This window comes from Ipomoea triloba, chromosome 13 (assembly GCF_003576645.1).
Source record: "Ipomoea triloba cultivar NCNSP0323 chromosome 13, ASM357664v1".
Lineage (NCBI taxonomy): Eukaryota > Viridiplantae > Streptophyta > Magnoliopsida > Solanales > Convolvulaceae > Ipomoea > Ipomoea triloba.
The window spans coordinates 28,259,856-28,277,445 of NC_044928.1; the positions used below are offsets into that span (position 1 = coordinate 28,259,856).

Consider the following 17,590-nt stretch of genomic DNA (forward strand, 5'->3'; position numbering starts at 1 on the left):
CATTTAAAAAAAAAAAAAAAAAAAAAAAGAGAGAGAGAGAGAGAGAGAAGAGCACATGAAAGTTGAAGCACATTTAACCTATAGCACCCTAGATCAGACCAATGAAGTTCAAAATCTTGTAAAACTCAAGAATCATGGAACCATAATGCATTCTCATTTTCAAATATATAGTAGAATCACTGAAGCAAAACTACATTCTCATTTTTTAAATGGATAGAAAGACTACTACAAACACTTACTGTTAAGATTATTGAGTTGCATATTTCTTTGAACATTACAGATTTGTTCCCTGCAAGAAAGAAAGGAAAATGAAAATCATGTCCCACACAGTACCTTCACAAATCCAAAGAAAAGAAAAACAGGAATCATAAATTGTAAACCAATGTCAGAGAACATAGAAAAACTAATACAAATACTTGCCATATGTGACCACAGCCAGTTGTTTCTTGAAAGCTAAGGGCCAGCTCAGTTGAGTACTCTGGATCTCTCCATGAAATTATGGTATCTGAATATAAGTACCATTTAGTTAAGCATCATGACAAGAAAAACATGTAAGGCTTAGGAAGGGGAACAAAAGGAACATATGCGATTATACAATGTTGAGAGTAAAAGAAAGTGAAATAAATGAAATTTCAAATTTAAACCTTCTTGTTTACGATAAATATCATCCGAGCTGATGCGATGAAGTAGCAGTGTTTCATTATCTGCCTCATCAACAACAAGCAACCCAACCTCTTCTGATCTCTGTGTTGCATTCCGCCCAAAGAACAAGTTATAATAAGAAACTTTCTATAATAGGAAAATTTCATTATGCAAAATTAAATCATTGATTAGCTGAAAAGTCACCTCCAAATAATCTACAGTTACATGTCCTGTTCCTTGGTCATCCCATTTCCCATCATCATTTAGACGGTAGACCTTAACACGCTGAAACAAAATTGAAGTAATTAAGACTATTTTAATATGGAAAACCAAAGTTAAACAGTTCTTTAATGCATAAAAGAAGAATTTTGTTAACCATGAGATTTCATGAGCACATTAGTGTAGTTGGAAGGAAAAGTGGAACACAATCATCAAGCAGCAGGTTATCACACAGAATTCACCTTAAAATACTTAGACATTCTCAATAGATAAACTGCCACTACAAATCTATTAAGCTCAAAAGTCCATCGAGAGGATTTAAACTTTAAAGGCTAACCTAAAGGGTAGTGAAAGATAATTCAGCAACACAGCCTGTACTTCAAAATCAAATGAGCTATCTTACTGATCTTGTTGCATGAATACATTCATAAAAAATTCACTTCTTTGGTCAGTTAATTATGATTTGATCACTTGAACAAATAGAAAATCAAGTAGATTGTCCATTTTGCCTCAGACACGATAATTCCAAACTACATCTCACTCATTGTTGAAAGAATGCTACGGGAAATTTTTTGTATGATCTGCACTAGTATGTGGATTTGAGATCTATTGACTCTACTGGGGGTATCCTGATCAAAGATTTGGATATCTAATAAATAAAGGATATACTATATTGGGCAGCTGAACTTTTGTGGAAATGCAACAAAGACCATGTAGTACTCAACAAAAAGCAGGTTTTGTATCTCCATAGATTATCCAGCCATAAGAACACAAAGCTAAGTGGCACAAATAAACTCAATCGCAAACAGCAAGAAGTCATCATGATAAAAGAGAAGAGAGAACTAATACTGCAAATAGTAGCCAAACTTTTAAGACAAAGGACCCCATTGTTGTAGAAAGTCAAGTGAAAAAAAAAAAAAAAAAATTGCCTGGAAATATTGTCCCACAACATCAGATGAAGATGGCAAAACCATCCATAGATGCATACCAGAATGAAAGTCCTAAGATCAACTTAGGAATATCATGGGAAGCAAAAATAAACAATTTAATACACATAAGAGATCATCACAGTAAATCTAAGCCTTTCAATCCTTCTTTAACTCATAAGAATTAATAATGTATCAAGTAAAGGCTATCTCCCAATTGTTGAACTGATATTTGGAGGAAAGCAGTGGCACAAACATTTTCATACATTTGAGGTTCTAGGAGCTGATTTGGTAAAAATGAAAACTTAAGTATGAGAAAACTACAAGTGTCTGAATTTTGATTTTATATTATCCAGCTCTAATAACTGAAATCAATTACTTTCTTGAATAAGCATAATTAATATGCCCACTTACAACTTACCCATATAATAAAAAACATGTGTATAGATATACTTCTGCAATATCTGCATAGACTTTTTATTATATCTTCATACATATATGATGTGATACATTAAAAACAAAAACTTAAATTAAATAAAATAATAATAGACATTAACTTACTCTGGTGTTAATACATCAACATATTATTTTCTTGTTTGTGAGGAGAAAACTTTTTCATACTTAAATATTGTAAATTTTAGATATTCAATTTTCAATGATCAGTAACATTAAGTTGAATTAAAATTAAATAAAATTTGCAAAGAACTCCAAAGTCAATACAGATTCATATTTGTTGATATTAAACACACTTTATAACTGAACTCTCAATAGATTCAGTTTTAATTGCTTAACTCAATTATCAATAAGCCCAGTCCTAACACATTAGTAGAGAATGTCTAGATGTTGTAGAATAATAGCATCTCTAATGGCAAAAAAACAAACACTAGTTTAGCATCATGTAACTCATGTAGGAGCAACTTTGCACCCCTAATGACTGAGAACTGCATTTCATTCTTGCCAGATAAAGCTGGATCCAAACAAATATTTTCCATCCCATAGAAGTCAAGATTCAATTCCTAAAGTAAAATTCTACGTATTTTACAGAAATAGTAGAGAGTAAACTTGACTAGGGTAAATTCACATTTTAGCTATGGATTAAACAGGAAAATACAGGTTATGCTCAACAATAACCCCTTGATTGCAAAATTCATATATTCATATCAATGAAGCAATTTCCAAACCATAAGAAAAATCCCGACATTTAGTTCACAAACGTTTAGCCAAACCCTAATAGTCTCTAGCATAAATCTGACACAAACAAAATGCAACCCGTCTATATGACTCTAGCCCTAACTCAGTTACTACTACATAAGCCGAAACTTTACTCGTATTTATATAACATGAAAACTAAAATTGAAAATAAAAAATAGCATTTTTTTTTATAATAAGCAATACTCAGTAGAGAACTAACCTGGAGCGAATTGTTTTCGTTGGGTGACTTCTCCTGAGCACCCATGGAAGTTAAGCGGCGAAGGAATTCACTACACCAACCACAGAGAATGAATTGAAGGCAAGTATTTTTTTTTTCCTGGTTTAGGGGATTAGGGTTTTTGTAGAGAGAGAAAGTAATAACGAGAGAGAGTTTTTGCTTGCGTTATGTACACAAAATCCTTTTTAAGATACAAACAGGACCCAATTAAACCCTAACTGCCATTGGCGTGATAATAGCAAAGCACTGAATCTCCGTCGCTCTTTCTCTCTCTTCGCTTCACGCTCTCTCTCCCCCCTCTCTCTCTCTATCTCTCTCTCCTCTCTCTGTCCTAACTCTCCTAAGTTTGTGCCCCGACCTCTGAGAAACAGAAGTAGTACTATGCATTTCGTTGGTGGCGAAATGTCCTAAATGCCCTCCCTTTCTGTTTAAACTACAGTGTGCCACTGTGATTTGTCTGAATGACGGAAAATTTGACGCGCTTTCTTCTAGGGGTCAGCCTGAGGTCAGAGAATCTATACAATTTGTATTCTGCCCTCCTAACTTTTTCACATTTATCATTTTGCCCCAATCTTTTAACATAAGTCTGTGTAAGTCCATTTCATTTGAGGCGATCAATATTTTTTAATCAATTAAAATATAATATTTTTATAGGTCATAGAAACTATTATGAAGTATATTTTAGTAAAAAAATTATTATACGTCTCACATTAGACTGTCTTATTCAATACTACTCAACATTTTATTGCTAACTTACTCTCCTTTTAATATTTATAATTTTGTACACATAAATATTTTGCATTGGCAATGGACTCCAATTTTTAAAACATCATTTTTTTATTCTAATAATTTTGAAATATATGTATTGATTATTTTTCATGTCCTATATTTATCAATAATTTTAACTTGATTCATATATTATCATTTAATAGAATTTTCATTTTTAAAAGTTAACTAGTATTTAATAATAATATAGGTTATACTTAAAAAAAAAAAAAAGACGGTAATATTATAGGTATATACTCAAATAATACCATATGAAATTTATAGCATAATTGTAATTATTTAAATGATTAGGTACACAACATTCATAATAAGACTATTTGTAAATTTTGTCTTCTTTGAAAATCATATTAGTCTCCTTTTACAATATTTATTATTTGTACACTTTGAAATTTTATAACCGATAGATATGTTAGAAGTGTCAACAATGTTACATTTTGAAATATATTTATGTCATTTAAAATATTGTATAAGTATTAAATACTAGTAATGCTATTGTGATATAATATTTTTTTTAAAAATCACTAATGTAAGATCTTACATAGTGTTATATTTGTGTCAAATCTTTGTGTTTCATTTTATTTTTGTTTTTACAAAAATTTAAGTAATAGCAACCCTAGTTAAATTGCTCAAGCTCTTGGCTTGGTAACCATAATGTTACAAGTTCAACTCATTGACAAACTAAACTGGTCATTGACAAACTAAACTGGTTTACATTCTTAGTGATCTTTTGCTGGTTGTGAGTTTCGCTGGTTATGAAAATAAAATAAAATATAGCAATACCATACATAAGAGTGAACATTGAATATACAAAACTACTTAACAAATAGTTATAATAATAATTCCATCAAATTTTCAAGAGTATTGCATTTTATACCTCAATTTAAAAAATAAGAATAAATAAAAACTAAAAACCCACACAAAACGTGACACGAAGCCACTCAAACAACGCCATATTTCTTAAAGTATAAAGTATTGCATTAATACCTGCAAAAAGAACAAACTTAAAAGTCATGAAACGTGACTTAACAACTCCAATTTCATCAAATTTTCAAAAGTATTACTTTCGCAAAAACAAATAACTAACAAATCACATAAAACGTGACCAAGCCACACAAACAACATCCTATTTCCTAAAGTATAAAGTAATTTGTTAATACCGCAAAAAACAAAAAAAACAAAAAAAACAAAAAAATCTTAAATATATTACATGAAATGTGACTCAACACTCCAATTCCATCAAATTAACAAAAGTATTATGTCATGGTCTAAGTCACAGTCAAGAGAAGGAATATGATTAAGTGTTTTGTCACACTTCAGTACTATATTTGCTTTATATCTCCCTTATTTAAAATCCTGCTTCACCTTAATCCAATTAATTCTCCATGTTTATAACAGGGGCTTATAATTAAATCAAATAATTAGACACCTAAAAGACTAAGACATCCAACTATTTAGCCATTCTAATATAACAAAAACATCTATTAATAATTGATACAAGTATTTTGCCTATGTCCAGCCCACATCATTACACCCCTTGGGACATCAAGCTTGTCCTCAAACTTGGAAGCAAGTAACAGTGGTGAGGAGATGGACCCAATCCTAAACTCCTTAAAGTGAGTTATTTAGTGCCCAATTATGACCAATACCTCAAGTGCTCAACCATGGAATAAGATGAGACAGCAAAGTGGTGAAATAACCCCTCCCATGTATTAGTTGTTCAAAAAAACACATTATTAGTTTTTGGGAAATCAACCCTATATGTTGATGAACTAAACGAGTTTCAGAAAATAGGTATAGTAAGGGTCATGCAGATAAACACAAAACCATACAACTAAGGGTGATGAAGAATGAGCAAATGCAGCATTACTGGTCCAGATACCAAAAGTAAACCAAAAGGGAAGATAAAAGCCAAGTATAAATCCTTAAATTTACACCCCATGGCAAGTGCTATCAAGATTTCCAACAGAAACCATTTCCAAATGATATTGAGAAGCAACACAAATTCACTGTATAAAGCTGAGGACTGAGAAACAAGGCGGTTTATGGCATGATAAGCAAGAACTTCAAAAGACCTCAAGGGAGAAAGAACGCCTACTGAGATGGCTCCCCACCAACCCCAACACACAGCCAAAAAATCAAGTTAATTTTGGTAACCCCGTGATCTCTTAGAAACTATGACAACAGCAGACAAAACAATATAAACAGTGTATAATATGTAGTAACATAACATTATATTGAATTTCCTGGTGGAGCAGACTAGCAGTACAGATGTGGATGTTAGAACTACACAATTAAAGCCAAGGTACCAATATATCATACTCCTTAAATTAAGAATAGGACCTATACAACCACACAAATGAAGAGAACTCATGGCAAGAAAATCCTCTCAATAATTACTCATTGCAACCACCCAAAACAGAAGCAAATGAATTGGTCAATAAAGCAATATCATCAAACAACAAAGCATAAAGTTCAATCACTAAAACACACAATCATCTGCCATTAACACCAAGAACAAAAAACATGAGCCATGTCAAACCACCAAAGCCACAGGAGAGCTATGAAGAAACTAAAAGTGAACAACTGGAAATGGAACAATCCTCAATAAAGGCAAAAACTTAATAGGTTATGTCAAAAACATAATAATAGTAACCAAGTTTTGTCACTAGCTCAAAAACAAGAAGTAGAATCCCAACATTCCAACATCAAAATGTATTTAACCTAAACACAAAGCTGAAACAAGATCTACTCCTCTCCGCTTCCAGCTTCACCGCTCTTGTTGTTGTGCTTCCTAGCATACCTTTGGTTCCTCAAGAACTTAGGGTCCATCTGCATCACAAATCAAACAACACATTTCAACCCAAATACATACAAAACAAACGTATCCAATAATAAGAGACTAACGAACCCCTTTGGTGGATGTGTGACGGTGCTTTCTCGGCTTCTTGATGCCATTCTTGTGGGCCTTGTAGGACTGGTTGTGAGCTGTGTGATTCTTCGACTTCGCCATTTCTGCTTCTCTTCCTCACCGAGCAACTGCACAAGCGATTACAGAAATCAATACTTGTAACCCTAGATTCCGTAAACATATATACACATAAGAGAGCCAATTAGCCAAAGCACGAAGAAGAAGATACCTGTGTTCAGGATTTCAGCAGCTGCAACTAGCGAGACAGGGAGGAACGCTGGCTTTGAGCTCTTATGATTGGAAACTTGAAAACCTAGATTCAATCAGTTGGGCTTTATTTGGGCCTTTGGGGTAATATCATATATCTATTAGAGGGCCCATTTTAGTTTAATGTTAAACGGCCATCTCATATTTTTAGGGCAAATTATGCCGTGGACCCGGGTCCAATACGACGCTTTTTCATTATTTTTTTTAATTTATTAAACATATAGCCCTGAAATGTGTGAATGTGGAGGTTTCAAATTGTGAATATAGAGTATACAATTTGTGAATGTAGAGTTATGAATGTGTGAATCTGTAGTAGAGTTAACAGAGTTCTAGCAACTTGTAGCCCTGTAATGTGTGAATGTGGAGTTCCTAAGTTGTGAACATGGAGTATAGGACTTGTGAATATAGAGTTTTGAATGTGTGAATGCATAACAGTGGTAATATAGTTACTAAATATATAGCCTTGTAATGTGTGAATGTGGAGTTTTCAAATTGTGAATATGGAGTATAGGGTCTGTGAATGTAGAGTTTGTGTTCTGTTGTGATGAGGAGTCGTTAACGCCGTAATTTTTTTTTTATTTAAAAAAATAATAAAATTGTGAAACGGCGTCTTATTAGACCCATGTCCACCTTGCTATGTGGATCTGGGTCCACGGCATAACAACTGTATTTTTACTCTACTCATCAAGTCCAATCATTATTCCATGAACCATTAGCCCACACATTTGTATAAATTATAAATAAAAAATACATTTTTAATATATTAAAAGTACATTATTTGAAAATACATGATTTTTATATATTATCAAATAATGTACATTCTGTATAAAAATAATATACTTTTAATATATTACACAACTATATAGACAATGGTCCACACAATAATTCGTTCATCAACTCTTAAACCATTTTTTTTTTCATTTTACATAGTCGTTAACTCGTGATAAAGGTAGCCGATTTACAAGTAATTTATAAATATAAAAATATAAAATTTATGTGTCACTTATAAATTTATGAATATTTTCATTTGACTTCATTTTCTTTGAAACCCAAAAACTGGAAAATCTAAAATTTCAAACAAACACTAAGTTTTAAAAAAATAAAAATAAATACTTACACGGTTAAGTTGGAAAAAACTTACATCATTCTTTATTATTATTATTTTTTTTTATAAAGAGAAGAGGGGGAAACCCCGAGAGAAGAAAAAACGAAGATTACGAGAGAAACCCCACCCTACTGATGGGTATTCTCCTAACGAAACTAGCCCCACACTGATCTTCCTGTAATAAGTCACGCAGCTCCGAGGGAGCTTCCTCAATCTCCATAAGAGTTGTCTGTTTGTTAAGCACTTGGCGTGCTAATGCATCGGCGACTCTGTTCTGCTCTCTGTAAACATGACAGAACTCCACCGTCGTGAAAGCTTGTCTCATCTCAAGACAGCGTTTGAAAATGTTAGACGAAATGCCCCAGTCGCTCCTACGTCCTTGCAGTTTCTCTATTGTAATGAGGGAGTCACATTCAACAATGAGCTTCGGAACCCTCATGCGAGCAGCCAGACACAGACCCTGAAACACTCCCCAAGCCTCGGCCTCTCCAATGGAACAGCTGCCAATGTTGTACATGAAACCGCCCTTCCAAGCTCCCGTATCATCTCATAGGACTCCTCCACAGCTCGCGCTACCATCTGCCGCGGAGAAGCTTCCATCCACGTTCATTTTCAACCAATCCGATTCCGGCTTCTTCCATGCAATAGTCTTCTCCATTGAACGTAGCACAGAAGTACCCGGTTTATCCTTCGCTGCAAACGCTGCAATAATCTCCGCCTCTTGCCGCCGGATCCACTGAATCTTGTAGTCGATGGGGATGGTCTGACCGTTAAAGACGTTTTCGTTGCGCCACTTCCAGATCCACCAAAGCCTGATAACGAATCTAGAAGGCCAATTGTCACCGAAGCCCGATCTGCTGTCACCTTCGAGATTGGTCAGCAACCATTTTTTCCAATCCAAAGTTTGCAGTTTGGAACGGACCCGGCTGCTGAGACCCGCCTCCCATAAGCGTTTGGACTCTTTACAAAAGCGGAATAAGTGATCGCAATTTTCCTGAATCCCTGCACAACAAACACACCTATCGTTAGTCGTGAGGTGTCGTCTACACTGCTCAGCATTAGTAAGAATTCTCCCATGCAAAAGCAACCAAACGAAAAAACAAATTATATTTGGTACTCTAAGATCCCATATCCTTTTCCACTTGGAATCGGACACATCCCATATTCTTACATCATTCTTTATAAACCTCTATGTATAAATTACGATACTATTTATAATGGATATTTATGATTAATAGCTATGATATGATTCATTGTTATCCATAGAACAAATGAATTATGAAAATCCTAACTGAAATAAATAACTAAATATGTGCGTAAAAGAACTAGAGAATGTTTAGGTTCTAAAATCAAATTAAAATTTGAAACGAATCAAATTTAAGCTGAAACCAAATTAAAATTTGAAACTGAATGATCTTAATTTTGTAAAATTGAAAAAAAAAAAATCAATCCAAACCCAAAAAAACACACACATCGCTACCCCTATTAGGAATATTTAAATTTATATGACATGGTATTTACTTAAATACCTAAGAACAAATTTATTTGCTAAACATTAGAGTTAAATTCAATAATGGCTTATTAAATATTGACATTACTCAATTTTATCCATTACTTTCAATTGAATCATAAATATTCAATTGTATTGACATTTATCATAATCTTCAATTTGACCACAATATAATTTATTATTTAATAGTTAATGAATGATTATGGTACAAAATCTCTGCCATTAATTGGTTTGTAGAATACGACAGTCGACAGCACATTCCACACTGTGGCGTTATCACCTCGCACCACATACTTGAGTAATTTGACATCAAATTGAAAACGAATTTTTGAATATTTTATTAGTTTTACGAATAAATATAAATAAAATATTTCAGTATAAATGAAGAGTCCCACGGGATGAACAGACCGCAGCAGATTACGTATGTGTGGTGTCAGGTGTATGCCGCCATAAACAATACTAAGTTTATTTTCCACTTCTTGTCGACTTTATTCCATTTTGGCGTCTCAACTACAATATTAAAGTAGTTGTTTTGATGTATAATTTTAAGTGGTGATTTATTCATAATTTAGGTTGATTTGAAGTGGATTTAATATTTTAAATTTTTTAAGTAAAAGGTTTAATTTGATATATTGTACATTTAAAAATAATAACGAGTGAATAATAAGTTAATTATGAAAGCACACAAATAGAATATAATGTTTACAAAAGTACAAAAAATTATGGTATTTTCATATTCAATGTACTATGCGTTACTAAAATGTGTGTCTAATAAAAAAGACAATTGTCATAGTGTAGAATACATCGAATGTAGCTATGAAATGGGTGACAAAGTGGGTTGAATATGATTATCGCACCCAAATGTTATGAACTTGATTATAGCCAACACCCGTTTAGCCAAGTTCTGTTGCACAATGTCTTTATAGACGACGAACTTATAAAATGCTAACTTGTTTCATAATTTATATTAATTAACAATTAATAATTGAATAATAAAATAACTTACATGATTTAAATGAACATTAATACAAAGTTTTAAAATCATTAATGAGTCTAAATAATTGAAAACAAAAATAATACAAAGTTTAAAAACTAAAAAATGATAAGATTTAAATACAAAATTAATTCATTTTTATTATTAATATATTGTCAGGTCGATGCCCGCCATGCCGAAGCCGCTAGCCATTTGGTGGGATAGAGCATACTAACCTAGCGGGTGAAACTCGATCGTTTTGATTGTTGTATTTTATATCAATTTTTAACAGTTTATTGCAACTTCTAAAAAAGATTATATGCCATATGAAACATGTTTTGCAATTTTTTTGGGGAGGAGGGGTGGGGGGTGGGGAATATGGTATTTAATGAACCTTTGTCAAACTGTCTCAATGTCTTAAAAACGTTTTTTTTTTTTTTAAAGAAAAATAATTCGTTTGTGTGTGTGTTATTTTTCTGGCGAAATAGTTCACCAACAATAACTAATATTATAATATTTTTGTTATAACTTATAACCTAAAAACTATAAATACTATATTAGGTTTACTGGAAAAAACATACACCTTTGTTTCGGAATTTTAGTAAAAATTTTAAAATTAGCAATTTATATGCCTTTACGAAATATAAAAGTACAATTTTAACTATTTTAAAATTTAATTAGTCGAAATCAATTTTTACTTAAATTTGCATACAAATAAAAAATCAATTGAATTCCTAATTTTAAAATTTATTTCTCCATTAAATTCTAATTTTTATGAGAATTTCAATAAATTTAATTAACATTGATTTTGATTTTGATATTTTACAAAATTTACGAAAACATCACTACTTTGGTCCTTCAAATGTTTCTAAGCTATCAATGTAGTTCATGATTTTCAATTTTAACTAATTTAATCAACGAATTATTCAAAATTTTATCAATTAAACCCTTCCAATGGACCAAAATGGTAATTTTCTTATTTTTAAAATTTCATAAATATGATAATCAAATGATTTATTTGACAAAATTTTAAACAATTCGATGATCAAATTATTTGAAATTGAAAAATTATAGACTACATTGACAGTCGGAAAATGATTAAGAAACCAAAATGATGATTTTCTTTAATTTTAATATAATTTAGTTAAAATTTTGAAATTATCACCAAATACAAATAATTGACTCTTTTTTACGAAGTATTAATATGTTTGGCTTATTATCGGTGCGAGGGCTTTTTAAAGATGGTTAACTTAAAAATTTAAAGTAATTTGGAGACCAACTATTAATACAGTTAAAGCTGGATTGGACTAATCAATTTGATTGGTGTGAGTGACTGTGCACTCTTGTCTCTTAAGATAGGTCAGAAGTTTGAAGCCCATCTGTGTATAAAAAAAGTCAATATGATCAGTATTTTATCCTTTAATTGAAAATGTCATTGTAGTCTGCCCCAAAAAACGGATAGGATTAATTTCTTTTTGAGTAAGAATTTAGGGTCAGGTGATATTCAAATTGATCTCCATGATATTTCATTTGAGAGAGTCATTATATATCACTTAATCACAATATTATTGGCAAAAAAAAAAATTGACTTTATAATTGCATTAATAGTTTGTTCGGTGAAGCCTAAACAGTGGTCTATGGGTTGTTGGTCATACTCATATGTGCTATGTCCTATGTATAATGTTTTAAATATTTAAAAATTAAGAGTTAATTCCATTTTTGATCCTAGATTTATAGGTGACATTCCAATTTTAGTCATTTTTTTTCAAAACATCCACTTTTGATCCTAGTATTATTGTGGCATGACCATTTTTGGTCCTCCATTAACAAAACAGTTTAAATTTCGTCTAAAACAAGAGCATTTCAGTCTTCAATTTTGATTTTGTTTCACAATATAAACATAAAAAATATAGCGGGTCAACCTACTTTGTATAAAAAGAATCAAAATGTCATTGTATTTAACGACATTTCAATGATTTTCTTGACGAAGGACCAAAAATGATCATGCCACAATAATACTAGGACCAAAAGTGAATTTTTTTTAAAAAAAGATTAAAAATGGATAAATCTAGAACAAAGAATGGAATTAACTCAAAAAATAAAAAGAAAAAGAAATACAGATTGACAAATGTCATAATAGTCTCTCTCGCTCTTGCCCAGATTACAGGCGCTTAACCAGTCATATGAGCGTCTATATATATAGCTGAGCTCCCCAGAATTCTCACACCTCAGCTCCCAAAACTCGCTCTAATCTTCCCATTTCAGAGAGAGAAAGTCCTAAGAGAGAGAGAAGATGGGGATGGAGAGAGACATCGACGATCTTCCGAAGAACGCGGCCAACTACACGGCGCTGACGCCACTATGGTTCCTGGAGAGGGCGGCGACGGTGCATCCTAGCCGCAAATCGCTGGTCCACGGCTCGGTGGAGTACACGTGGCACCAGACTTACCAGCGCTGCCGCCGTTTAGCCTCCGCTCTCGCCAAACGCTCCGTCACCTTTGGAAGCACGGTATTACTAACGGAGTTCTATCATTTCTTTTTCGCGTTATTTTTTGTACAATAATTATAATTATTTTCATTTGTTTTTTTTTTAAATTAATTTCTTTGGAAGGATGGGAAAATCTCGCTAAAGCTGATCTTTTAGGCTTTGATTTTATATAAAGTCAATTAAGCTGAGTTTTTTTTTTTTTTTGAATTTATTTTTGATTTCTAATATTTGTATATTTTAGTTCTTAATTCATAGTTTTATATAAGCTAATCTAATTTAATTGCAATCTTCCAGTTGATTTATCTATGTGGTATGAGGGTATGTATTTGTTTATCAGTTTGTGGATTCACTTGATGTAATAGCATATTTGAATTTATCATTAGCAAAGCATTTGTAGGAAACAAGCACTGATTGAGAGAATGAGAGAAAGTATAAACTCTCAAGTGTTGGTGAAAAGTTGGTTGTTGAATGTTGATCTAAAAGTGAATAGATAATTTCTGGAATCTTTTTGCCATGAAAAGGTTGAGATTCTGCAAAAATGGTGTGTACCATAAGTTCCTTCACCATGAGACAAGAATGTAAATATTCCAATGGAAACAGGGGATTGTAGGGGGCAATGGAAAAAAGGAGAATATAATGTCTGTTTGATTGTGGGAAATATTTTAGTTGTCTCATATTCTGGTGCTTTAAGCATGGGATTTGTTTTCAATACTTGAATCTGTAGGATCTTCAGGTTAATTGTCTTTTGATATTTTATGTGCATAAATTTAGATGTACTTTACTAGATAATTTCAGTGTTTGGCCCTTAGCCATTTTTATGGAGTGGTTCTGCAGTTTATTCTTCATTCTTTTCCAGTCAAGTTTGTGGTGTTGGAATAAGTGATACCATATCAAGATAATATGAGCAAAAGATTGGTTCTTTATACAAGGTTTTCTATATCTAATGCTAGTAGAATGTTGTAATATTTCACAACACCTTTGTTTTCATCTCAAGGAGTTGATATACTCCTTGCAGTCTTGGACAATTGCATGTGGTTTCAGAATGTAGACATTACATGTCACTGACTAAAATGTGTTATTCTACATGCTCTTACCTTGCATGTCTCTTTAAGATTGCAATACAATTGGGTGTGGAAAATGGCTTATTGTTTCTTAAGAAAAATGACATTATAGGACCTAAGTACGTGAGTGTACATACACCATACTTTTAAATTAGTGTCATAATCTAAAGCTTTGGCAATCCACATCCTGTAATCATGAGGTTGATTAGAGCTCAGCTTGGTTTATCTTTGCTTCTTAATTAGTAATTTTTTGTTTAAGGAACCTTTTGAGGGGTGCAAGTTGATGTCATTCATATAGAATGCCCAAAGTTTCGATGACACTTGTTTATTCATTTTTGAGTATTTGGAGGAGTTGCAAAATTCAATTTGTTATTCTTCTCCATATCAGGTTGCAGTGGTTGCACCAAATGTTCCTGCCTTATATGAAGCCCATTTTGGAATTCCAATGGCTGGTGCTGTTTTGAATGCCGTCAATGTTCGTCTAAATGCAGAAACAATTGCCTTTTTGTTGGGACATTCGTTGGCTGCAGTCCTAATGGTGGACCAAGAGTTTTACAACCTGGCGGAGGAGTCTCTTAGTATTTTAGCAAACAAAACCAAAGGGAAATTTCAACCTCCACTTATGATTGTTATTGGCGATACGAACTGTGATCCAAAGCCACTTCAATATGCTCTAGGGAAAGGCGCAATTGAGTACGAACAATTCCTGGAAACCGGTGACCCAGACTTTGCATGGAAGCCACCTCAAGATGAATGGCATAGCATTGCTCTAGGCTATACTTCTGGAACAACTGCCAGTCCCAAAGGAGTCGTGCTTCATCATCGAGGAGCTTATCTTATGGCCCTTAGTAATGCTATTGTATGGAACATTAAAGAGGGAGCTGTATACCTGTGGACTTTACCCATGTTCCACTGTAATGGTTGGTGTTTTGCTTGGACCCTTGCTGCAATTTGCGGGACAAACATATGTCTTAGACAGGTAACATCCCCGAATCGTTCTCTTGCATATAGATACACTCTAGACTTGCTGTATTAGTTTCAACTGGTTATGAAATTCAATTGATCTGATTGACATTTATAACAAAATCTGACCAGCAGGACATTTATACTCACTTGTGTATGTCAAGGGTTGTACTTTACAGAAGTCTATACACGTGAATAACTTATGTCAGCATTGTTTTCCGCTATTTCATGACCACGATTTTTGTTTAGGAAATTAATCACTGTCCATTCACCACAAGTTGTTCTCAGATGTAGTCTAAATAAAGAACCAGATGATATAAGAAACTGCCTGAAATTGTCTTTTTATTGTGATAATGGTCTGTTTTACATGCACCCAGGTAACAGCGAGGGCAGTTTACTCAGCTGTAGCGAGCCTTGGCGTGACACATTTCTGCGCTGCCCCAGTGGTACTTAATACTATTGTAAATGCCCCGAAAGAGGACACCATCCTTCCTCTACCTCGTCTTGTGCACGTAATGACAGCTGGTGCTGCTCCCCCGCCTTCTGTTCTTTCTGCAATGTCCCAGCGTGGCTTTCGTGTTGCACACACGTATGGCCTCTCTGAAACGTACGGGCCCTCCACTATATGTGCATGGAAGCCCGAGTGGGATTTACTCCCCCCAGAAACCCAAGCGCGTCTTAATGCACGCCAAGGTGTCCGGTATATAGGCTTGGAGCACCTCGATGTCGTCAGCACCCAAGATATGAAGCCCGTCCCTGCAGATGGAAAGACAATTGGAGAAATCGTGTTCAGAGGCAACGTGGTGATGAAGGGCTACCTGAAGAATCCTAAGGCCAACGAGGAGACTTTTGCAGGCGGGTGGTATCACTCTGGTGATCTTGCTGTAAAGCATCCAGATGGCTATATAGAGATCAAAGACAGGTCAAAAGACATCATCATTTCTGGGGGCGAAAACATTAGCAGCGTCGAGGTTGAAAACATCCTATACCAGCACCCAGCAATACTGGAAGTATCTGTAGTAGCAAGACCCGACGAGCAGTGGGGGGAATCTCCTTGCGCGTTTGTGACACCAAAGCCTGATGTAAAAGATTCTGATCGAGAACGCTTGGCAGGAGATATTATAAGTTTCAGTCGATCTAAGATGCCAAAGTATTGGGTTCCAAAATCAGTGATTTTCGGGCCATTGCCGAAAACTGCAACTGGAAAAATACAGAAGCACTTGTTGAGGGCAAAGGCAAAGGAGATGGGACCTATAAAAAAGAGTAAGCTATGATCTTAAGATTCTTTGCAAAACATGTCCTTGTTGCACATGTACTGGAACCAAATGTAATCTCAACTTCTTGTTGCATAAAATAAGGTTTTATTTAAAGCTTTAGCTCTGTTGTATCATGTATGCTACTATTGTTGAGACAAAGATACATTGGAAATCTAGAAAATGATTTATGTAAATCATTTCTGGGTTTCCAGTATTTGGCAAGACTTGAAAATTTAAAATCATGGAAAATCAATTCTTGTCAAAGGGGAAAATCACTTTGTTTTTTCTGGAAAATAACTTTTCATTTTTTTTTAGGGGAAGTAATTTTCCAGGCATATTCTATTCGCTTTTTCTGGACACTCTTCCTCAACCATCTTCTTCCCCGATGTTCTTATTTGGCGATAATCCGATAACTCTAAAGACAAAACTGATGACGGGCCGGAGAAGGCGACCAATGGTTGCCTTCTCTGAGATGGGAACGCGACCATTGGTCACTTTCCCTGAGATGGGAAAGTGAATACCGGTGGCCTTCTGCCGGAGAAGACGACAAGGCCTGCAGGCAGACCCATAGACCCATAATACCAATCAAATGCAAGGTGTTTGGAGTTAAACGGAAAGGGAAAATAATTTATTTTTTTTTAAAGAGAAGCTGAAATAATTGTGTATCATGATATATATTATAAAATGAACTATTTATAATTTTTTTAAAAATATATATATATACTGAAAGTTCATTTTAATATACTATAAGTCTATTTTTAGATTTATACTAAAAATAAACTTATTGCTATGTAAGTATAAATAAATAAAATTATGACTTCACAACTAACTTACCTTTTGATATAGTATACAAGTTTGATCATGACAAAAATGAACAATTATTTAATTAATAATAATTTTATATGTCAGTGAATCCTGTATAATGATTGTATAATTGTCGTGGAAGGTGAGAGTGGGAGGGTGGAAAAGAGTTTGTTATTTGTTAGCCGTAAAGAAACGGTAACGTTTGACTGAGAAGAAAAAAAAGACAATGAAGTGGTCATAACTACTCATAAGG

At 33.6% G+C, this 17,590-nt stretch overlaps 2 protein-coding genes across 2 annotated transcripts in view; one reads left to right on the plus strand and one right to left on the minus strand.

Annotated features, from left to right (window-relative positions):
- The window catches only part of LOC116001975 (serine/threonine-protein phosphatase 4 regulatory subunit 3), a 15,112-nt gene extending 11,546 nt beyond the window's left edge, over positions 1-3,566 (minus strand). Inside the window, exons 1-5 of the mRNA XM_031241963.1 lie at positions 3,199-3,566; positions 847-927; positions 645-744; positions 421-505; positions 240-289 (exon numbers count right to left, since the gene is read on the minus strand). Of these exons, the coding sequence (XP_031097823.1) occupies positions 240-289; positions 421-505; positions 645-744; positions 847-927; positions 3,199-3,243 (361 nt within the window). The 5' untranslated portion in view covers positions 3,244-3,566. The remainder of the gene's footprint in view (positions 1-239; positions 290-420; positions 506-644; positions 745-846; positions 928-3,198) is intronic.
- A 9,432-nt stretch (positions 3,567-12,998) lies between these two features.
- Positions 12,999-16,765, plus strand: LOC116002418 (acetate/butyrate--CoA ligase AAE7, peroxisomal). Its single transcript, XM_031242556.1, has 3 exons — positions 12,999-13,274; positions 14,703-15,293; positions 15,655-16,765. The coding sequence occupies exons 1-3, from the start codon at positions 13,059-13,061 to the stop codon at positions 16,549-16,551; spliced, it is 1,704 nt and encodes a 567-aa protein (XP_031098416.1). The 5' UTR covers positions 12,999-13,058; the 3' UTR covers positions 16,552-16,765.
- Positions 16,766-17,590: the final 825 nt, after the last annotated feature.

Excerpts from the sequence above, each read along its gene's own strand:
- LOC116002418 (XM_031242556.1), top strand. The coding sequence starts at position 13,059 with ATGGGGATGGAGAGAGACATCGACGATCTTCCGAAGAACGCGGCCAAC. Across the intron at positions 13,275-14,702 it reads CCGTCACCTTTGGAAGCACG|GTTGCAGTGGTTGCACCAAA; the intron begins GTATTACTAACG and ends TCTCCATATCAG. Across the intron at positions 15,294-15,654 it reads CAAACATATGTCTTAGACAG|GTAACAGCGAGGGCAGTTTA; the intron begins GTAACATCCCCG and ends ACATGCACCCAG.